This window comes from Doryrhamphus excisus, linkage group LG14 (assembly GCF_037039965.1).
Source record: "Doryrhamphus excisus strain RoL-2023G ecotype Guam linkage group LG14, RoL_Dexc_Guam_v1.1, whole genome shotgun sequence".
Taxonomy (NCBI): domain Eukaryota; kingdom Metazoa; phylum Chordata; class Actinopteri; order Syngnathiformes; family Syngnathidae; genus Doryrhamphus; species Doryrhamphus excisus.
The window spans coordinates 15,039,437-15,062,749 of NC_136370.1; the positions used below are offsets into that span (position 1 = coordinate 15,039,437).

The 23,313-nt window shown below is 41.7% G+C and overlaps 1 protein-coding gene across 1 annotated transcript in view; it reads left to right on the forward strand.

The window, feature by feature from the left end:
* Nucleotides 1-23,313, forward strand: part of LOC131140710 (pleckstrin homology domain-containing family G member 3) — a 31,034-nt gene that overhangs the window by 4,204 nt on the left and 3,517 nt on the right. Inside the window, exons 2-17 of the mRNA XM_058091375.2 lie at nt 2,611-2,678; nt 12,601-13,130; nt 16,401-16,501; nt 17,712-17,781; nt 17,871-17,917; nt 18,006-18,156; nt 18,239-18,370; nt 18,494-18,676; nt 19,316-19,408; nt 19,786-19,872; nt 19,959-19,989; nt 20,074-20,175; nt 21,027-21,059; nt 21,708-21,718; nt 21,959-22,333; nt 22,857-22,964. Of these exons, the coding sequence (XP_057947358.2) occupies nt 2,630-2,678; nt 12,601-13,130; nt 16,401-16,501; nt 17,712-17,781; nt 17,871-17,917; nt 18,006-18,156; nt 18,239-18,370; nt 18,494-18,676; nt 19,316-19,408; nt 19,786-19,872; nt 19,959-19,989; nt 20,074-20,175; nt 21,027-21,059; nt 21,708-21,718; nt 21,959-22,333; nt 22,857-22,964 (2,103 nt within the window). The 5' untranslated portion in view covers nt 2,611-2,629. The remainder of the gene's footprint in view (nt 1-2,610; nt 2,679-12,600; nt 13,131-16,400; nt 16,502-17,711; nt 17,782-17,870; nt 17,918-18,005; nt 18,157-18,238; nt 18,371-18,493; nt 18,677-19,315; nt 19,409-19,785; nt 19,873-19,958; nt 19,990-20,073; nt 20,176-21,026; nt 21,060-21,707; nt 21,719-21,958; nt 22,334-22,856; nt 22,965-23,313) is intronic.

Here is a 23,313-nt window from a genome sequence, read left to right on the forward strand (position 1 = left end):
GGTTCTTCTTTGTTCCCGACTGCCGTGGCATTTCACATGTTTTTTGTCTTATTAGGAGCCCTGTCAGGATCACATAGTTCATTCGTGCATTCTCATCCACTTCATCAATTGTGTTCATTTGCTCAATTATTTTCTCTTTTTGCTGCTTCTTTAAGAGCGGCACTCAAGGCAACATTATTATCCTGTAATACCTTGATTTCATTGTGCTGTCCTCTCCTCCCACGGGTGCTTAACGTCCTCTTCAAACTTGGAGAAACTCTCCTTGAGGCTGTCGTTCTGCTGTTTTAGACTTCCAATGTGTTTTTGCAGGCTTTTCAGATCATGCCATACTTGTGCCGCATTATTGGGGGTATTTTTTCAAGATTTCCTGCTCTAAATCTGTCATTCGCACAATCAATGGATTCTTCAAGATGTTATATACTGAGAACTCCACTTGGGTCAATGGCTGACGTCTTCTTAAGTTTTGAGTGGCCCCATGGCTTTTCGTGGCTCTGTTGGTGGTAGCGTTATTCCCGGGGTGGCCAAGGTTTCCGCGCCTGAATCCAAAAAATTTTTGCAGCAGTGTTGCTAAGCAGTTCGAGTTTAAGTTGGAGATGTCAATACACTATTCTACTTTTGTGATCTTGAAGTGTCATTAGAAAAATGCCTAAATTGTGAAAAACTCCGGTAATTCTTGCCATGAACGTCCTTTTATGTCTGGTGACTAGTTCAAGCAACGTTATTATTTGTCAGAATTTTTTCTCCTAAACAGTCACTGGGGAAAAAGTTGTACACATGAGATTCTCATACTACAGTATTTTTCTACTCCCTCTCATTGACCAAAGACAGATTAGCATAGTTATGGTCTGGCCATTAAGTGGGGTTAGCTCAGAGGTCATTGTATGTGGGATTATTAGGATTTTATTACTCGGCTAAGACAAGTTCAAAGCCTTCCTCAAAACCCAAAGCCCATTTGAGCAAACACACACAAGAACACACTACTTCAAACTCAATGGGCCAAGCCGGGTCAGACTATATATGGAATGGCCTCATTTGGGAAGAATGTCATTGAGGCAGTGCAGTGCAGCACTTCTGGGCAAATTTATTAGCTCATTAATCCGGTCGGATCAATGTTCATAGTTTGGCTTAACAGGTTATTTTGAGCGGAGATTTTAGTATATGGCTTGATACAGATGAATCTGTTGTTACCAAAATTGGCTTAATAAAAATCTTTAGTAAAAGTTTACATGAGCACAGGCGGCAGTTGTCCTACCCAGCAGCAGGTCTATTGATTGCTATGCATATCCATGTCCGTGACATTTCTCTTTGGATTCCTGCACATCTTAATTGGCACTCCTCCTGGCTGTGGGCTCGCTTTAGCCTCGACTGGCCTGCCTGTCAGCTCGGCACAGTGGCCAGCAAAAGCAAAAGGAACAATGAGCATCGTAATCCCCGAATAATTCCTGCTCTTCTGATCTCACTGGCCCAAGAATGTGATGTTTAAAAGGCCGCAGGCTTACTAGGAATCACAGCGAGAGGAGTTCTCATGCACAGTGATCCATGTTAATTTACTGCAAGAAACCACAGAGGAATTGGCTGCAGATTTGTTGTTGGGGACACACCTCTTCTAAGCATGAGGGACTCGAAAATACACACCATCAAAGAGTGTACATGTGATCTCTTAATGCATCTTTTTTTATACATATAATCAGCACTTGTTTTTTTTCTGTTATAGCAAAAATACTATCACTATACCTTCAATATTAGGCATGAACTGTGATATTATATACAGCATAGATAATAAAGCTTAGCTGGGATTGATACTTTCAAACAATACCACTGCTTTCCATGAAATGTTCCATGTGCATTTCTTTCCTTGCCATTTGCCCTCAATAAAACCCCTGCTCTCGAGAGTCCATTCTTGTTAAGTCCCACTCTTGTCACGTCGTCTCTGCACTTCCCTTTCTGTTCTTATTAGTATTACCTCATATCACAGTCGCCCCTGCATACCACGACCATGGTTACACTGTATATTGCCAAGTGGTTGGCATGAGTGAACACAAGTATTGAGTGAGGGAATGGCAAGAATTTCCTCTTCTGCTTACAGTAAGACCCAGTAAGTCTGCACCTTTTTTGGCCTCACTTCACTAAAATGGGATGCTGACGCCCGTTTTTGCAAAGAAGACTCTAACCTAAACTTTCTGTACAGTAAAAACTCGCTAGGAAAGATCACCATTTAAGTCTAGACATGATGTATATTTGCACTTTTATATATTCATTCATTTTCTACCGCTTATCCTCACAAGGGTTGTGGGCGTGCTGGAGCCTATCCCAGGTGTCTTCCGGCAAGTGGCGGGGTACACCCTGGACTGGTTGCCAGCCAATCACATTGCACATATAGACAAATATTCATACTTATGGATAATTTGGAGTCGCCAGTTAACCTAGCATGTTTTTGGAATGTGGGAGGAAGCCGGAGAAAACCCACGCATGCACGGGGAGAACATGCAAACTCCACACAGAGATGCCCGGGGGTTGAATTGAACACGGGTCTCCTAGCTGTGAGGCATGTGCACTAACCACTCAACCGCCGTTATATATAAATACTATAAATACCCTTATGTTTTTCAGCTCCTGCGGCCTGAGTGCCATGCCAGAGGGGTCCCGTTCTGCTCTCCACCAGGGCCCAATGGGGGAAGGTAAGCCCAGCTTTAGTTTTTATGAGACATGCCCTCTTAATCTCTACTTATACAGTCTTACAGTGTAGAGCTTTAATTTGTCAGTCTATTCCCTCCCCTGCGTTGGTTAGTGAACCAAATGGAGAAACGCTGCAAGTGGAACAATTAGAGAAATGTAATGGCTTGGACAGGCATTGAGCCGTCCTCCTACGGCCCTGCTTGGCTCAGAGCTTCTTTGTGTGTCTGTGGAGCTCTGCCAACCTCTGCTATACAGCTGCAACTTCACACACACAAACTAGAATGTGTCAAAGTCACAGGCAACTATGATAGATTGTTTAGCCAGCGGTGCTGACTTTGCATGCATGGGGTAAAGAAGCGGTAATTACATATTGTGAGTGATAATTGCATATTATTTTAGTGGTCATTATATTTAGCCGCGGCTTTAACACAGGGTCTCCTTTGTATCTGTCTGCCTGTGCTGTCCCTCAACCCCTACGCCTCCCCTCCCCGCTACATTTGGCGCTATGTTTCCTCTTTGGCTGAAGAGTACAAATGTGTCAATGGTTCCCTTTTTTCTTTGGATCGGCTTTGGCCTGAAGAGACTTCTGGCTGGAGGAAACGTGTGTCAGCCACATGAGAACCTGTTTTCCCTCCAAAGGTCACACCATGCACTGATCGCACATACCGACTCCTTTTATTTGCAGCTCGTACAAATGAAGCATGTTTTGATTTTTCTTGGACCAGTTGGGACAAACATGGCTGATATGGACAATGATGTTTGTGATATGTTTGACTTTGATGTGGCTCGTGGGCACAAGGAATGCAGATGGTGAAACTAGGTGTGAGCGTGGTCAAGGTAAACATTGTGGTGGCTATCCAACCGCAATTGCTCTGTAGGGTCAAAGGTTTATGAACTGAAAGAGCAGTGTTCATTCGCCACCAGCTTACTCACAATTTTTTTTCACCTGAAAGTCCGCCTGGAGGCAAGTATTTTCATTCACGGATGTTCTTTCCCATCTGATTTAAGCATTTGTTGTCTCTTTGGATTATTTTTCCTGAGGAGCGGAATGATAGGAACATAAAAGCCCCTCAGAGTTTCCACCTCAGTGCAACTTTCATCACCATGTTGGAATACCTTACCTATTCTAATGTGTTAACAGGCTGACATACATCTCAGCTGTCAGTTTGATGGTTGATGCTCAGCCGGGCATCAGTAGACCTGCGGCAGCTCTCTCAAAATATAAGGACACCCGCTGATCTACTTGCCCCCTGGCAGGAATGTAGCTGTGTGCGCAGAATGTACAGCTTTAAAGGGCTTCTGGGGGACGAGCGGATCATTTCCATTCTTTGCAGCTTTTCCGGCCCAGTGGCTTTAGGGATGTGGATGTAGATAGATGATGGCAGCAATCTCTGAGTAGGCTTTTTTTAATGCAGCTCCTAGACTGGAACTCTTTCACTGCTTAATTAGTTTTAGCGTTTAACCTCAGGTGAAATGCCTTGTACTCATACCTTGTTGGATATCTTCAATTTGATTGTTATGCAACATACCTGCTACTGTCATTGTACTCTCAGCAACCTCAGCCTCCCTGTATTTTATTCGATTGCCTCAGACTTTTGCACTCCCCTCAAAAGCATTTATTTCATTGTGGCCGATCTTGCCATGGTTGGGCCCACTTTACACCTAAAATGCTGTATGGCAGGGGTCTCAAACTCAATTTACCTGAGGGCCACTGGAGCTAGGGTCTGGGCGAGGCTGGGCCGCATCAGGTTTTCCAAAAAAAACAAAAAAAAATGCATTTATTAAAAACAGAAAAATGAATGAACTTTGCTTTGGTTCCGATTTTCTACAAGAAAAGCTCTGATAAAACATTCCACTGTTGTCAAATATCTTCATTTTTTTTTCTACACAAAATAAGATCAAGAATAAAGAAAATCAATCAATCAGTAATAAATAAATATAATAATAATAAAACCAAGAAACCAGATTAAATCAGATTAAAATGAACAAAGCATTATTAGAGCCCTGTAGACATGACAAAACACGACTATAGTCACATTTATACTTTTTATTTACAACATATTGCGCAACTGCAGGGTCTTGAGACACATGCTAACTCGCAAACTACAGAGCTAGCGACCTAAACGGTAGCCTCCAAGTTATTTCCTTTAAACTTAAAAAGCCAAAAACTTACCACTTCCACACAGATAGGGGGGATAACTATTAACAGTTATTTAACCTTTAACATGAACATTAATCAAACGTAATATTTTTTTCTGGGTACATGATACCATACAGCATCCATATCAAACTTGCGCGGGCCGCACTAACATCAAACTTTCATATCAAGGCGTGGGCCTCAAACTAGTGTCCTGCGGGCTACATTTGGCCCGCGGGCCGTGTGTTTGAGACCCCTGCTGTATGGCATGTTTTGGGAAGAATGTCAATAAATAATGTGTACTAAATCTAGGGTTAGGCACTACCAAGATGTTAAATTCCTCATTTACCTGCTGTGATGTATAGTTAGTTATTTTTATGGATGCTCAAACCACTGAATAAACTGCACCACACCCTTTACAACCCTACATGCGATGAACAGCTTGGTGTAAAGTAAATTAACTTCTTCCTCCACACATGCAGCTGTCCTACCACCAGCCCGTAGTTGCAGTTGTAGGTCCTCAAACTGGTGGTAAAGTTTACAATGGACTCGCATCTCCACCAGGCCCAGATGTGTTGACCAGAGGAAGTAGGTGTTGCATAGACTGTGGTCCTGCTGAGTGTGCGAGTGCCTGAAGTGTTATTGTAGGTGGGGGGTGGGATGCCGATGGTGTTTTCTAAGTGGATCATTACATGCCTACACACTGAGGTCACTTGGCACCGTTGAAATCCTTAAAAGAGTTGGGGGTCGAGTACACAGGGCGTCTACAGGATTAAATGTGAGCCTTTCCCAACATTTGACAAATCTGCCTTTCCAAAACATACCAGCCCTTCCTCTAAAATCCTACATTTTATTGTTTAAATGGGGATTGACTTTGTTTATGTACCTATGTTAACATGTTTGTCAATGTTATTCACATTTACAAAAATGTCTTAAAAAGGATAGATGGAGACAAAAAGGTCTTAAATTGCATCTTTATGAGAAATGTAAACATATTTAACTAAAGTCATTAAATGAGTCAAAGTGAGACGACACAAAGCACAGATCGCTTTACTTGTAAAACAGCAAAATTCTTCAAAAGCTTCCCAGCCCAGCTTTTTGACCTTGACTGTCAGTCTGGAATGCGTGTTTGGTTTATATATGTGTGTGTGTGTGTGTGTGTGTGCTAAGCCTTTGCTGTCCACTTCCATTTATTTGCACACCTTCAGGCTAATTATTAACATTAAAATCTCCCTGCAGGGGGAAAAATTAAACCTTTGTACAGGATATTTAGAGTGAGAAGTGACCTAAATTCTTGTCTCCCTTGAGGGGTAGTACACTACACAAAGCGGTGTGTAATTGCTGGTGTTTTGCCACATGCTGTTTGATAATGGTTTGTGAAGACCTCAGGAATTTTTACCTTGAACGCACACACTGCTTGTGCCCCTGACCGCCTAAGGAGCAGCCATTCAAGTTATCAGGTGGGGAGGAGTTTTTCCCATGGGGATCAGGACCATAACATTGATTCCTTGCCTTATGTGTGTGTGGGTGGGGGGGGGGGGCATTGAGGAAGGAGACTAACAGGAAATAGCTTTATTATATTGTAGCATACAAGCTGATTCTGTTTTATTCCAATTAGGAGAGCGGGTCATGTACGGTGCCGGAGCTCAGAAAGTCAAGTTAGCAAATTTGCAGTTGTTTTAGTCATTTTATTGTGAGTTTTCACAAGTTTCTTTTGAGGGAGTCTTACGGGAAATCAGAATTCTCATGTTGTTATATTATTCCATGTCAAAGGTGAGCATCTAGCTACAAATCATCACTGTCTGTATGTTTATATGGTCTTCAAAATTAGACAATTTTGACAAGTAGGTGAATAGTATGCACATGGCAAGTCATTTACTGTATTTTTAAAAACAAGATAATACTGTGGCAAGTACCAAGCATCCAGGGAATATGCAAATTTTCGTATCTTACCAGAAGATCGAACATATTTATTATGAGTACTTTCATATAGGCACCGTTTAGATTTTTTTTAATCAATTGTGTTTTCCCCAGTGTTGTGGGTCATCAGTGATGGCAAACTCGATTCCTTTTACTGACTCAGGTTTTTATGCGTCACTCACTAAAGTGAATCAACCGGCTCTCTAGTTAATTTGGTGGTTCGGTTGTCAAAAGGCAATCCAACCTCATTCTAAAACTACCTATTGGTTCTCTACTCATTCAGTTGCTTGTAAGATCGATTGAATTTAGTGAGAAATATTACAAGGTGAAGCAAGATGTGATTCTACTGACCGCTGGGGTAAATTTCACCAGCTGAGTGATACGTGAGTCAGTATGAATCAAGCAGGAGTGTCTGTGTTGCGTATTGCAGCCAGAGCAAGAATAAGCTTGTTTATTTCTCCTATGGCATGTTCGCTCTCATTTTTGTTTCCGGTGTTCAAACGAATACTCACCACAGACAAAAATGACAGACGGGCATTCCATGAGCAACAAATACTTACCGGATCAACCATCAGAGCAGTTTGTCAGTGGCAAGATTTAGTTTTTCTGTGCCCTCCGGAGGAGGATTTACATGCAGTGTTAACATAAAGGCAGTGATATTTGGTCTCAATTTAATAAGGACACAAAATACAATACATTCCTCGTTTATCGTGTTTATCTGACTCCAGATCCGATCATAATAAGTGAATTTCCGCAAAGTAGGATTCAAATATTTTCCAAGTTAATTATAGAAAACCTGTTTATAACCTTTGATAGCCAGTTTTTAACATTACTAGAGCCCATTAGATATGAAATAACACCCCTACAGTCACCTTTACACATGTATTACCCAACATAGGAGATACAATGAGAATTAATAACTTATTTAAGATATTAATCAGACTTGCTGCAAATGTGTTTCCCAAGAGAACTGAGTGGCAAGCAGACAGGAAGTGATGTCTGGGGTTCAGAGTTGAGATTTAGCTTGGTGTGTGTTAGCAGCAACAGTATCCTGTTTTTAATAGGGAGTTTTATTGGGTGTTATTGTGCCTGTTGTGAGATAATTCAAACCAGCAATAAAAGCCTCACACTTGTGTATTTTTGAAAAAACCACAAGTGAAACAACGAAGTAACTAGGGCTGGCTTCAGTGTCAAAGAGCATAGCACTTAAAAGTTTTTTTGACTGACAGTCCTGAAGATACATCTTTGTGGGGAAATGGCCATCTGTGTGGTACTCACTCATAAATCATGCTATTAAAAGTCTGGAGAAGGAGGAGTTGGAGACAGATTTAGCAGTTATCCTGCCTTTTCATACATTGTCCTTTTTAGGCATCTCACGTCGGTGGAATCGTCTCATCACTGCGCTTGTTGACGTCATACAGCGTACAGTGTTATCTACAATATATAATTAGTATTGTCTACTATCAGTACTTATCTTCTCTGCACTATAATTTTGCAGTCACTGTTTACACCTTGTGTTGTTTGTAACTCCATTGTGTTACATAACAAATGAAGGGTACGTGAACATGGATTGCATGGCGATCCGGCATAGAAGCTGGTTTGTATTCATGTCCTATTGACAAAATGAATCACATCCTCACAAGATGTTGCAACCTCCGAGTAGCATCATTGCTGCATGCTGTGTCTTATCGTTTCCTGAGGGAGTGGAGCAATCCTTATCTGGAACTATTTGCCCCGATTTATGCTAGCTCATGTCAAAGGACGTTATGGTTGGAACGTTGGACTTCTTCCGTGATGACTCTATAGTAAGGTAAGCATGCTGACATTGTTTTTGTGCAAACCAGATTTTCCATATAAAGGAATGTTCTTTGGCCCTACAACCTTAAAGAGATGTAGATCATTTCTGTCATTCCAGTGACTGCACCTTTTTGACAAAAGTTAATTGCCAGGTGCTGGAGTGTTCTTGTTGTCGGTTCATCTCCGGCATCACCTCTATGACGCCAGAGAGCTAACAGAGTATGAAAAATCTTTATTGATGGTAATGTGATAACTGGATACTAGGTTAGACTTCAGAAGAAGAATTAGATTAGTCATTGAGCTTCTCTGTGAGTAACTGTCCCGTCTGCTGTCTGTTAGGGAACTTAGCAGTTAATCAGTCATTTGTTGTGGAACTCTACAACAGAACTAGTGTCCAGGAGATTTGTATTGAGGGAAGCAACAAAAAAGAGGAAGGTTGTACTTGTTGCATTAGTGCACCATTGTCTGTAAATGTTAACCTCGCTTTTACTGGAATTCAAAAAACCACAAGTTGGTGTCATGAGATTGTTTTAGTGGAATTCCATGCATCTGTTCACATACTTGAGCAGCTGATAAAATAGAATCCATTAAGGACGGCATCAACGCACACTATTAGGAGTTGTTGCATTTAGGGGTCTGTTTTTCATGTAGTACAAATACTATACTGTCTCGCCAGCCTTCACTTTGTTAATGTTTATATTGCAGTGTTTCAGCGGTATTGATGCAGCGGTAAAACAAAGGAGGTTGTAAAACTGTGGTGAAGAAATTTGAAAATGTTACAGACCATGTGTTCTGCTGCACAAGTGTTGTCCATGTAGTTAAAAATGTCATCTCATGATATTGACAGTTGTCTTTTTGCAAGAAAATTGTTAGATTTCTAAGCACTGTCAAGTCAACTGCATGTTAGAAAGTATTATGTTTTTGTGCAGGTTATATTTAGCAGATGATAACAAATGGTGCACACAATACAGCGTTCCTATCATATATTTTACCCAGTGACTTACTGACAAAGCATCATTGGCATGTGGGCCTTAAAAGCACAAATTCTTTACTAAGAATAGCATGGCTTCACATGTTTAAAAGGAGGTCCGAACATATTGTCTGTGTATTACATCCAGATGATTACCTTTTTTCACTAAGGCACTGTAGATCTGTCGTTCCATGTTTTGTTCCAAAAAAACAACACAGGTCTTATTGCAGAAGTACTACACAGAAGTCGGGTGGTGTCATTGTGGCGACTTTTAAACCTTACTTTAATACCAGGCTGTGCACATCTGATAGGATTGGCACTGTAATGGGTCTAGCCTTGTTAACGTGTCTCTACATCTTGCTGAGATTGTTTGCAGATGTTGAAGAGTCAAAACACCAGCACAGTCATCTTTCCTGTCTGTATGACCATCAATTTGAACACACAATAAAGTACAGCCCTGGTTTGGGGTGCAAACCCTCTAAATCTGTATTTTCCACCCAAGCTACACTCGGTATATCACACATTCATACACATTAGCCATGTTTGTTGTCAGCCAGCAACTTGGCAAAGTTCATCTATTAACATTAGCTCTCCTATTATAAGCACACAATGTTCACTTCTGTTGCATATGGACGTTTAACTTCAAATTGTGACAAATATAGACATTTATTTTATTTAAATCAGTGATTCTCAACTAGTGGGAGCAGTTTTCAGTGGGAGCAGCCGGTCTTTGCCTGTGAGGGGGGGGGAATGTAATGACCCAAGCCATGAGGTGTGTGGCATGTTTATGCGCAACTTTGTCAAGCTTGAGGGGGAAGCGAAGTACATTGAGTGGGAACTTAACATGCCGTCTGTCCGACACACAGTTGCAGATAACTGCTGGAGAAGAGCGCGCCATAAAGACAGAGACGGCGTCACATGATATTGCAGACGATCCCTTTTAAATATAAGATACGTATATGTGGAGTTTTGCATTCTACTGAGTGCTCCGCCGTGGCTTTCTTGATGGGAAACATGTACTGTGTGGTTTCAGCCACAGATAATTCCTGCCTATCTCTTGTGGTTGATCAAAGCAGTGGTGGGGGGCTGAGCTGGTGCTGAAGTGAAGTGTGTTGCTCTTGAGATAAGCGGATTCTTAAACCCTTTCATACTTTTGAAGACACTTTTGCAAGTTAGTGTTGAGAGGGGAAATGGCGCAAGAGTTTTTTTTTTTCCTTTTATTATTGCACCACTTCTGAACCTTCCCTCTGACTTGGCAAACACGGCAACAATACACTGTAGCACAGCAGATTTATTCGAGAGGAATATTTGGGTGGAAGGCGTAGAAAGAAAGAGGAAGTGTATTTGATAGGTGTGCCATGGCACAGCTCTCCAGAAGGGCATGACAAAGGAAGCAGATGGCTTATTCAAATTGGTTACCGCTGCCCTTCCTTTGCACCATCAAACATAAACAGCAGTCATCCTCCACTCCTTAGCGCCTCTCTGTATTCCTCTGCATTGTTTTGGTTACCTTAGCGTGGAAAAAAGAGAGTGAATAGACAGGGGTATCATGGCGCACAAGCCTCGCTTGAGCTCAGTCCTGACTCATGGAAAATTGTCGGGTGCCAGATGTGCGTGTGAATAAACTGGAAGCACATCATCCATCTGTCGAACTTTTTAAAACTTTGGCTTTTTTGTTTGCTCTCATGTGAAAAGCTTGATTATTCCAATAAGAACAATGTATTTTCTGTGAAGTGGTAACAGTGAATCCATCCACCTTCTTCCACACTTTCTCTAGGGCATAATGGTGGTGTTTTTGTATGTGGGCTGATTTTAATGATGCACATCTAATGATTAACATATTTATGCTAACACTTGTCAACATTGAGGTCGTTGAGTGGATTTCAAGCTAACATGAGCTACATCTGTGAGCTATCAGCACCAAATTATGCTTTCCGTCTCCGCTTGGCAATAGACTTTACCTGAGCCAATTCACTTGTGTGCCTCATACAATCCAATTTATTGGTCTGAAGTCAACTTACATTGACAGAGGCTCATTTCTTCGGCTTCAAAAACATGGGTTTGACCCCTTTCGTATCCTGCAAATACCTCAGGAAATTGAGCTTTCTGCACAGTGGCAACTCGGTACCACTCAGTCTCATATACTCCTATGACTTCATGTACTTAGGAAGGCCTGTGAGGAAAATTCCTCCTCTTGCCAGGAAGAATGTGAAACAGAATACAGATTCCATTTTTCTAAAATTTTAAATGCAGCCAAAAAAGTCATATAAACACATCTCCCCTTCCCTTTCCAGTATTTTCATCTCATCATTTTTCTCTGTTTTTCTAAAGTTTGGCCGAGGTTGAGTTGAACAGTCAGGGGAATGTAAAGGAATGGTAGGGTTCTCCTGAAAATACAACGCGTTGCTATTAAACAATGTCGCTACTGATTTGAGTACACTTTTCTCATCTCAGAGTAGTCTGTGACCTCCATCTGAAATTTCCAGACCACTGAACTAGATCCATTCATCTCATAGAATACAATGGAAATAACATTCCGGTTCTCTTGGGATCGTTTCTTTTTCTTTTTCTTTTAATAACAATAGTTTTGCTGCACAGTCCGCCAACCAGAGGCAATAGCCACAAACGCCAGCAAAGAGGATGGCAAAACGTTTGGCTTAACTTATTTTTTAAATTTAAATAGTGGTCGACTAAGTGCAACATTTGCAATGCAAATCATGCAAAGGATGTTAGTTAGTTAGTAGTAGTTTTAGCAATTTAGCCAAACAAATATCCCAGCGTAATAAGTCACTCTACCATTAAGATTTTACCAGAGCTTGGTGGCGGTTGCATTATCATCTCTTGTGGATTCATGACAAATAGTCAGACAAAAGTTGTTGGGTGAATACTTGAGAGCTTAAGTCTACCAAGATACGCTGATCTCACACAGCGTCATACCTGACAACAATAAAGGTTTTGTGTGACTTCAGAGACATATTTTTTCCAGAAAATGTAGCGTTTCATTATGAAAAAATAAGATAATGACAAATATTTTTAGAGTCAAGTATGGTTTGCCCATACAGGTCTGTTCATGATATGTACAATTTGTGTTTCTAAATAGAATATCCTCAGTTGCCCTCGCCCCTCTCCACTGGACGAGGACATGAGCCAGCGAACACTGACTTGGGACAAGACTGCTACAGTCAGCTATGTGCGGAGCCATTGGATGGAGAAGGGGATCGTCCAGTGAGTCTGGTGTCCACACTGTCTTCCGGATCATCCCGTGACAGTCACAGCCTTTTTGGGAGCACCGCGAACCTCCCATCCTCCAGCACCCCACCCATACCAAGCGAGGAGGACATAGACTTGGAGCTGAGCCCAACAGAAAGCACCGTAGAGCAGACAAGAGACCAGAGTCCTGGTCTTGCAGGTTCCAGCGGCGTATGGCAGCCGCACTTGATTGTCAACCAGTGGAATAACAACGGCCCGTCAGACAGGAAGCCAGGTGCAGAGATCCTTCACATCACTGCCTCGCCTGTCGTCACGGACACGATGGCGCCCAACCCAAAGTTAACCTACGTGGACCGAGTTGTCATGGAGCTCATCGAGACAGAGCGAATGTACGTCAGAGACCTGCGCAGTATTGTCGAGGTGAGTGGATTTTGTACCAACTCTACTTTAAGTTACGATTTTTATCCCCCTTCCAGCCAAGCTTAGTCTGATTTGGAAGAGCACACAGTTATGACTTCATGTCTGCAGCCAATGAACAGCCGTTCAAAGCCAATATTGTCTTGCACAGGTAAAAATGTCAGTGTGTTATTACCTGGATTAAACTTCCAATCAGTGAACAACAAAGAATCAAGCCTAACATCTGGCAACCGAGTGCAATTTTTATACATCAGCAGAGTCTTGTATAAAAACCTACAAACCTTCTAATGACATACACTTGTCTCAAATTATAAAGCATGTTTTTTTATTGGCAACAAACTGGCTAACTTTTTTTGCACACATTGCTAAAAAAAAATCTTCAAACTGTAATGCCTGTGCTTGTGATTAAGGAATGCAATTCCAACTGCATATGGAAGATATTTTTATGGCTCTTGTTTACACAGTTAGACGGAAAACCTTTATTTTGAAGACAGGCAGTATGTCCTCTGTGTTGAGAATGTACGTGGAGCGGGTACAAGAATAAACGTTCTTCCCGTCTTCACTCAGAACTTGCATGTCAGCCTCTAAAACGCTCCGAGGTTGCAACAATCTCCGCCGGTGTTTACCATTTCAACCTGTTTAGTTCGGGAGGAGGCGGTTTCGTGTTTATAGTGAGGGTGGTCCGCAGAGTAAGTACTTTTCCATATGAACGTTCCTTCTCCTCACAATGACAACATTTGATTCATCATATATATCAAAGTCATATCATTGGAAGACTATACCGGTATACAGATATATATATATATATATATATATATATATGTGGCGCCAAATTAATGTTCGCTCGGCATGTTGCCATGTTGCCGTTATTCGGCGCCACAGAAAGCCACTACACGCCAATCACATAATCTTTGGTGCCAACTGGCACCAACTGGCACCGGCCCAGAGGAGTCCTTGCATCATTGGCGCAACTTGGCTCGCGCCATTACATTCCAGTGGATTCCAATAGGCGGATTGTTTGCGACATTTGGTTCCACTTGGTGAACACGAAGATTTTAAACATTTTGAAATGTTCTTGCTGCCAAACTCAATTTTTGCCGCCGTTACGGGCCACCACGAGCCAGTTGGGAGGCAGTTTGAGCCACTGCACGCCACTGGGCACCTTATTGGCGACACAAGGCGCCACAGAAAATTGCATTGATGCGAACTGGCACCGGCCCAGTGGACTCTAAGCATAACAGAGATGTAATGCATTGAAAAATAATTTTACCTCTCAACAGTTAATTCATCTTGGAACAGCAACTTGCAGAAAGAGAAACCTATTTGACCTTCAATCATGCATGTAGCAAAGAAACAGGAGCATTTAGCTGTCAAAAGGTCCCTTGCTACTAATGTGTTTAACATGTGAGGATTTGTTGGCAGTAAACCAGCCAGCACCTTTCCTCACTTTTTGTTGCACTGCTCTGGCGCCTGACTCTTGCTCCTGACAAGCACTTCATGACCTCTAAGTATTTCTGTTGACATGCCGGGTCTGGCCGCAGTCAGACAGTTACACAGTCATACAAGACACTTCCAGCCAACACAAACACAAACCCTCGAAACAAAAGAGCAGTGGGTTTTCCCGCAGGCTCCAACATGAGAACATTCTAATACAGATGTTTCCGCTGTCCGTTTGTGATTACAGCACAGCCTTAATCACGGGGACTTTATCCTCACCCTGATACTCAAAGGAGGGGAAAAATGTGAGAAATTGAACACTGTGACCGAATGCGAAGCTCGCTCTTGATATGACACATAACACTGACAGCTGTTGAAACCGTGTCCATCCATGTCTTTTAGATGTTGTTTTATCACTTCTTCACATGCCTCTCATTCTCAACTGCGTCCGTTGGAGTGAAGAGAACATCTGTTTGACCCAGATGGCCTCACACATCCAAATACATCAATACACCTGGCTTGTAGTCACCCCGCGTCATTAAACGCAACATTGTTTGAACAGGAATGTGGGCAATGCATCTCTTTCAGGCTTAAATGGTGCTTAAAAACTCCTACTGCAGCTTGTAGAACTGCAAGGAGTCTGTATATCTCCCACACTTTGCCCAAAGGTCATGTGTGTGGTGCTCTCATTGTGCAGGAATTTGCATCCCAAACAAGCTGCAGTCCTTTCACTTGTGCGATGTCTGGACTACACTCAATACGCTTTTTTTTTTTTGCAGCACATCGTCTGGGTGTCACGACAAATTGCTAGTCTGCTCTTTTACTTGACCACATGTCAGTGTTTGGCTCTCGTCAACATTCCTTGCTACTTATTTGTATGACACGTGAGTGTGTAACTGAGCATGCGGCGCTATAGTCATCCAGATGTTGGGGTTTTTTTCACTCCTGTTTTTTTTTCCGTTTTTTCACTCCTTTTCATCAGAGTGAGGTCAACAGAGAGTTGACTCTCCGGGAGGGAAATGAGATGCAGAGCATTTTATGGTCCATGTCAGCATGTTTGTGGAGCAAATCTTTAAAAGTACCCCTAACAAATGAACTATTCCTCCGCTAAAGAATCAAATTGGATAAAAGCTGTGTAATACAATGTAAACTACTGTAATCCCTCGGATATCACGGTTAATTGGTTTCAGACCCGACCATTCCTTATTTATAAATTCAGTATTTTCAGTGTTGAGAGCATAGAAAACCTTCTAAATACGGTTTTTAACATGATCAGAATCCTTGTGATTGTCCTCAAGAGAGTAAATAAGCCATTTAAGGCATAAATAAGACTCTTGTCTGTGTTACTATGAATATATTCCATACCTAAATGAGAGGCAGACGGGCTCATTGAGTGGATAATGGCCTGTGTTTTTATTATTATTTATTTGTTATGGTGCCTGTTGTGTGATCGTAAAATCGTGTTTGTTCTGGCGATCTATTTGGATGCTTGTATGTCTCACCAAACATGACAGTAACACTACTGACACTTGGTGACCAGTATAGAATACTCCACATTTTCAATGTCTTATATTTGTATTTTACTTCATGTAGCAATACACAATGTTTGCTTAAATCTGCTTATTTTTGATGAAAAAAAAGGCTGTATTCAACCACAAAACAGCATGATTTATTCATATGTTTTTGAAAACCGTGATGGAGAATGATGCCTGAACATAAAATCATGCTCTCTTCAGTTGTATTCATCTGCAAGTGTCAGCATCATACACTCCACAGTTGTCTAAATAATGTGCATTGTTTCTGTTGCCACGTTATCACCCCTGCTGTTTTTTTCAGGACTATTTGGCTCACATTATTGATTCGAGCAACGACTCCATACGGCCAGAGCTCGTGTGTGCCCTGTTTGGAAACATCGAGGACATTTATGAATTCAACAGGTATGTTTTTTTTCTCCTCACTGCAAACATTGTCCTTGGATGAACAATGAAGACATAAAAACAAACAGGAACCTGGCAAACCACAACTTCCCCACATATTTACCTCTTCCATACATTTATGTGTAAAATATTCTGTTGTTTGATAACCAAGCAAAAAAGCATAATATCATACTTTGTATTGGTCCAGTGACTTCAAATGTGCACCAAAGACAGTAAACACAACTTGCGTCAGCAAGTGGTCATTTCTGAACCGGCTGCTTGCCAAAACACACAACACACACTAACATTCCCCTGACTGTGTGGAGCCACTTTGCTAATGCCACAGTAGCCTGCATTTTATTGAAATTCTAACCATGTATATTGGAATGACTTTTAACAGATTTCATCCTGTCGGTTTGCCTTTTAAAGATAAAACACCCATTAAATCTAAATTATTACAAAATACAACAGTCCTGTAACACTTTTGATTCCTGTAAGAACGGCACACAAGGTTGGTAATAATACTATCAATAATAATAACCACGGGTGTCACCGCCTAGGTCCTCCATCTGTTGTAAACATTTTCTAAGTGACACTATACACGTTATGAAACATATGTTCCAAACTGTAATTACGCCTACAGAAAAATAAGGTTGCTTGTTTGTCAGTGGTGTACAAACTATCCACTTGATATTATTCAATTTTCTTCATGAAATTAAAACCCATCCACTGTATCGTTAGTGTAACAGTTTAATTTGGTGTAAATTGATTCCTGGAGAGTGGGCGCACTGATGACGTCAAGGAAATGCGACTGTAGTAGACAGGTTGGCGGGTTTTTTTTGGAGTCGTTGTGTTCAATAAATGGAGCCCACACGTCCTCTCAAGTTCCTGAGTTTTTGTCCAAAAAAGGGGCGACCGTTTTCACTCTTCAATGTGGCCCTTCATAATTGGTAATGTTTTGTATAGAATATTACTTTGGGGTCAATAAAAATCGAGCTGCGGGGTACAACCAATTGCACTCTTGTGAAGCCATACATACTTCATCGTGCCTGTATTTTATAGTGTACTCTGCCCTCTAGTGGCCAATATAGGACATAACTTGACTGTTGTGGTTTTATACAGTTAGATAGTGGTATAGTTGTACTTTTGATAGACTGTAATGTATTATAAATGACATTGTTGTGATTATAATGTGAAGCTTCATCCTTGTGTGTTGTGTTGTGCGTGTCAGTGAATTGCTGCAGTCGCTGGACATGTGTGAGAATGACCCTGTGGCCATTGCCCAATGCTTTGTAGAGAAGGTGGGCTGTCTTGTCTTACTCATATCAATCTAAAAACAATGTGAGAGAATAAACGTCCATACAGTGATTGTTGCTCTTTGTACCCCCAGAGTGAATATTTTGAAATCTACACCCAATATTGCACCAACTATCCAAAGTAAGAGGTTCATTCATATTGCTTTAAGAATACATTTAAGATAGCATGGGAAAGTGTTTTCTGAATATATATTTCTACAATCTTCCAGTTCAGTAGCGGCACTGACTGACTGCATGAGGAATAAATCTCTGGCAAAGTTCTTCAAGGATCGTCAGGCTGCTCTGAAACGTTCCCTCCCTTTGGGTTCTTTTCTCCTCAAGCCAGTGCAGAGGATCCTAAAATATCACCTACTGCTGCAGGTGGGGGTTGATTCCATAGCATACCTACCTTGTCTTACATAAATCACCTGCATTGTCCATCATGTTTTTTCACCTTATACAGGAAATTGCAAAGCACTTTGACCAAGATGAGGAGGGGTATGAGGTGATCCAGGAGGCGATAGACACAATGACGGGGGTGGCCTGGTACATCAACGACATGAAGAGGAAACACGAACATGCTGTCAGAGTGCAGGTTTGCTAAAAACACACACAAACCAAGCAAGTACATCTCATAAGGATGTAACTCTAGCAGTTTTGTCTTCTCTCAGTTGGCTCAATTGAGGGGATGGTTTTATCTGTGTCTTCTCACGTGCAGGAGATACAGAGTCTTCTGATCAACTGGAAGGGTCCTGACCTAACCACTTGTGGTGAGCTGGTGCTGGAGGGAACCTTTCACGTCCTACGGGCAAAGAACAGTCGTACACTCTTCCTGTTTGAGAAGATGCTGCTCATTACCAAAAGAAGAGGGGAACACTATGTCTACAAAACGCATATCCTGGTATGTTTACTTATTTAAACATATACATTTAGCAACATGAGTATCACTGCACCTGTTGTGTATACATAAAAGTATCATTTGAAAGGTATGGCGGTTAGGAAATGTAACAATTTTTATACAAAATTTTATTCATTTTTAGAACAGATTCAGTTCACTCATTCAATTCCAGACATTTTTCAAAAGCGTGTGCATGTGTTCAAATTTTCCTTCAATGTGTAATCTCTTGACTGCAACACGACTACAAGCTTTTTTTCACTTCCTGGTTGCTGCAGAGCCTTTCTTACAAGGCATGCATTCCAGAGCTCTTATACAATACACTTCTGCTAGTGGTGGGCAAAACATTAAGTAAAAAGATCTGTTCATTTCGGTCAGTTGGTTGTTAGCCTGTGATCTCCCCCTGTGCATAGACCCTGTCCACCGTGTCAAGTCAGTCCGTTCACTCATGTTCACGTTCGTTCCGACTCAACAGCGCTAAAACACTTGATGACTGGTGATGTAGATGTGGCGTTATCGCCTCTTTATGCCTCTCACGCAAAAACAAGTAAAAGACATATAAATACATCCATGGGCACAAATAAGTAAAATCTTACTTAACGTGACCTTCAATCTTATGCATTCCCACACCTGCTGTGATTTCAGTGTTCAACCTTGATGCTGCTGGACAGTGCAAAGGATCCCCTTCTCTTCAGTGTTATCCATTTCAAGCACCCCAAGCAGCCCCATACAGTGCAGGTAAAAGTGAGCTGTCTTGTGCACTTTAGTTAAAATAGCATGTGTTCAAATGAGCCACATTAAAGTAACCTTGTTAGGGAGTTATCGTGTAGAGTGCATACACCTGCCCCCAGCAAAATGATGATGGCAGTCGTCTTGAAAATCTAATGGGGTTGTGCAGAAATGCCTCCAATTATTTATCATGCTCTCTTTGTTTTTGTGTGAGGAAAATATACGACTAGCATTCTGTCAGGGATGTGTTGACGTCCTTTATCCACTGTAAGATTGTTTACAGAAACAATACAGAGCTGCTCTGCTCATAGTCTGCGTTGTGTTTTGTGTGGTCGTGGCAGCATACGTCATCTGTATCTTTTAATAACAAAGCCTTGTTGTTCCAGGCCAAGTCTGTCGAAGAGAAGCGTCTCTGGTCCCATCACATCAAGAGGCTCATTCTCGAGAACCACAACGCCATTGTTCCACCAAAGGTACACAACTATGTCCACTTTCATCACAAACGATGTCTTTTAAGCCATCTTGTGAAGAAAAATATATTTCCCGCTCTTAATTTAAGGCAAAAGAAACGATCATGGACAGTTCTACTTGTGAGTATGAACCAAAACTTTGTTGTTTCTTTTTATTCGAGTAAGAAAAGGCATGCCTCATCTATTCTGTTCCTCACAACGTAGGTCCAGGAAAGTATCACTGTAGTCCGGAGAGGCTGAAAAGAGCAGATTCATACCACTCTGAAGATTTTCATCTTGTAGAACGGAATGGGAGAAGAAGATCAGGTGAAATACACCAGGCACCATTTTGTAGTCTGTTTTTTCCACACATAATAATAGTCATTTATACGCCCATAAATACTATTTCCGACACACTGCTCGCATCCCTTCACCCCTCCAAATCCTCCTGCCAGCTCGATGTTGACATTCAATTTTGGCTCAACATTGGCAATAATTGTTTATAATAATTAAAGTATTGTCTCTCTTCAATATGTCTTACACACATATTAACCGCAAGACTAATAATTTTACAACATAAGTCTCTGAATTTATTATTTGTAATAACATTTTTATACTGAAGCTAACCAGTAATAAATAAAATACTTCTTACCATTAATGCCACTTCTGGTGCTGCATGGTTTTCCAATATATCTTTCTTTTTGACAAGGTTTTGCGCTGTAGAATAAGCTAGCTGATGTTTACTTCTTGACGTCTCAATGACCCGGGTAGACTACAGTGTTATTCAGTAATCGAATTTTGGGGTCTGACCCGGAAAATATCGTAAGGACAGCTGTCATTGGCTCTGGAAAATGGAAAATGGCGCGAGAAAATGCAGGGATTAAAATGCATTACTTTCAACACTGTTAGCCATAGGTTTCCTACCCCTGGTGCAGACGTTACATATACCGAATTTTTCACTCAAAGCAACTGTGGTGAGTTCAAGGACCGCCGGACAAACACTTGATGAAAAAAACATTATCACTGGACTTTTAAACAGCGCCACATGAATGCCTTGAATTGACTTGGGGTGAATGAGATGGAAAACAAAAATTACCCAAAAATCATCAAATATGTAGGGTTGTGAATGCTATTTATTTTAGCATATCATTAATTGTCATTCATCATTTATTTTTCAGAACCTGCGAAACAAATCATGAAAAGTACAAAAGGTGAGTATATATTGGTTTCTTGTATTAATGTAGGTTCCTTAGCCCCCCCATCCAGTCCAGGAAGCCCTCCACCAAGGTTATTATGAGCTCGTCATATCGCCATTGCCCCTCAGAGGCCAGACCAACAAACCAGATCAAAAGACACGCACACTGCCACTCCACGTGCCCCCCCCCCCCCCCCCATAATGATGTTAATGATATGCCATTGATGCAAGGCTTTATCATACACAAGCTCTTTTGAACAGTTACATTCAGCCTCACCCTCACATCTGTCCTAATTGGCCCTCATGAAAGCCAAAACCTCTGTATTCTTGGCCCAGGCTCTAATCCTTTGCACACGGACCTAATGAAGATGTCATTTTCATCTCAACCTTCCCATCTCAGTCGGAGAGTCGGCCATCACATCCCAGATAATTGCATCACGCTGAAGAAGGCTGTTTCTAATTGGCATTTATCTAATCACAAGGCCGTCCATAAGTCTGGACCAGACTAACGGCTGGGCTGCATCACTCTCCGCTTAGGTCTCGACTATAATTGCACAAGATGCATGTGATAAGTCTGCTTATTTGGTTATGATATATTGCACTTGGACATATCTATGACATCCTCATTTGTTAATCTCTTTCTCTTTTTCTGCTTTGCTTCCAGATGTTATGAAGGTAAGTGTTGGAAATGTAAATCCATGCTTTATTCTCCTAAATCTTATACAATATGCTTTGGTGAGCTATGGTCTGGTTTGTCAAATTAAATGAATCCTTATAGCAAAATAACCTTGAATAAAATGATGACGCCAAATCCTAGCTCACCCAAAGATCTTCCTGATGATTTCCTCCCTGTTAACAATGTGATCCGTGCACTGGCCTTGCAGTAACAAACCACATGTCTGTGACCTCACACAGCATGCAGAGAGTGAGGGTGCCCTGCTGGGCGACAGGCACCCCGCTCAGCCTGCCACAAGTATCAGTACACAGTCTTCCAGTTTAGGCGAGCCCCAGGATGAGAGGCCCAGTCCGGAGGATCTCATCCCTAAAAGGGAAACTCTGCAGCTAAGTTCCGCTGATCCAAACCTGAGCGCCTCGCCTCGTGAGGGGGGTCTGGAGCTTCAGGTGACAGAACAGGAAAAACAGGAGGAGGAGGAGGAGAAGGGAGAGAGTTACAAGGAAGATTTACTGATGGAGGACGACCAGGTAGCTGACTTTGCCAGCTCCGTGCTGGCAGCCATCTCCTGCTGGCACTATAGAGCCAGGTCTTTGCTTTCTTCTCACTTCACAACGGTGAGGGTTTTCTGCCACCCACGACTTTCCCCATTTCCTGCTTTATTCCGCTTGCTCACCGCTCCTCTCGACCACTCTCTTCGCCCACGCCGGTTGTCGTCCCACTCTGTCTGTATGAACGCATCCAACTAACAGCTGCATCCGCACCGTGCACAGTGAATGAGTCAGGTTGGATTCATGCTCTTGTGGGCTGAGACTGTCGAGCGGTGAAACATGCAGGTCATACTTGGTGCATGGTCTTTGTTTGCATGCTCTATCGATGCTTCTCTTACGTGTCCTTTCCTGTTTCATGTTTATTTTTACAGCATAGAAACCCGTGTATCCATTTGCATTGCAATGTGCCCCGTTTGATCTCGAGGATGAATGTAGCCATCTTATTAATCCATTACAATAGTGAGACATTTGCTCTTTCATCAACATTTTCTTCTCTCAAGTTTCACATTAAAAGCTTCATTGTTACAGCTGAATATTAATGAAAATTTCAAAGTAAAACTCTCATTTGTACGTTATTTGGCTCCTGTAGGATGACCCAGTGAGCGATGCAGCTCAGCTGTCGGATGGAGAGAAAACGGAGATGGAAGATACTCCCAGCCAGGAGGAAACACAGAAGGATGTGACCGAGGCCACACAGGTATAGCATTCAATGCTACGATACACTGACATGCATGATAAAAAATTTAAAAAATAAATATTATTTGTCAGTTGAACGGTAAGTCAAAATGGCTGATTTCCTGTTAAAATACAGGGGAGTAACCTAAGATGAGGCCACCACCACTGAGTTGGATCTGGCGCCTGCCAGTTTGCTTTTGTCAGCATGGCGGCAATCATAGAGTGCTGCATTATACGTTTATTACATACATTGACTTTCTATGGCCTATATGATGTCTTTAATGGAAGTAGGACATCAGATAGATTTAGAAAACAAGTTAAATGCAACATTTTTTCATGTTCTACATCACGGATGGGCAAATATTTTGACT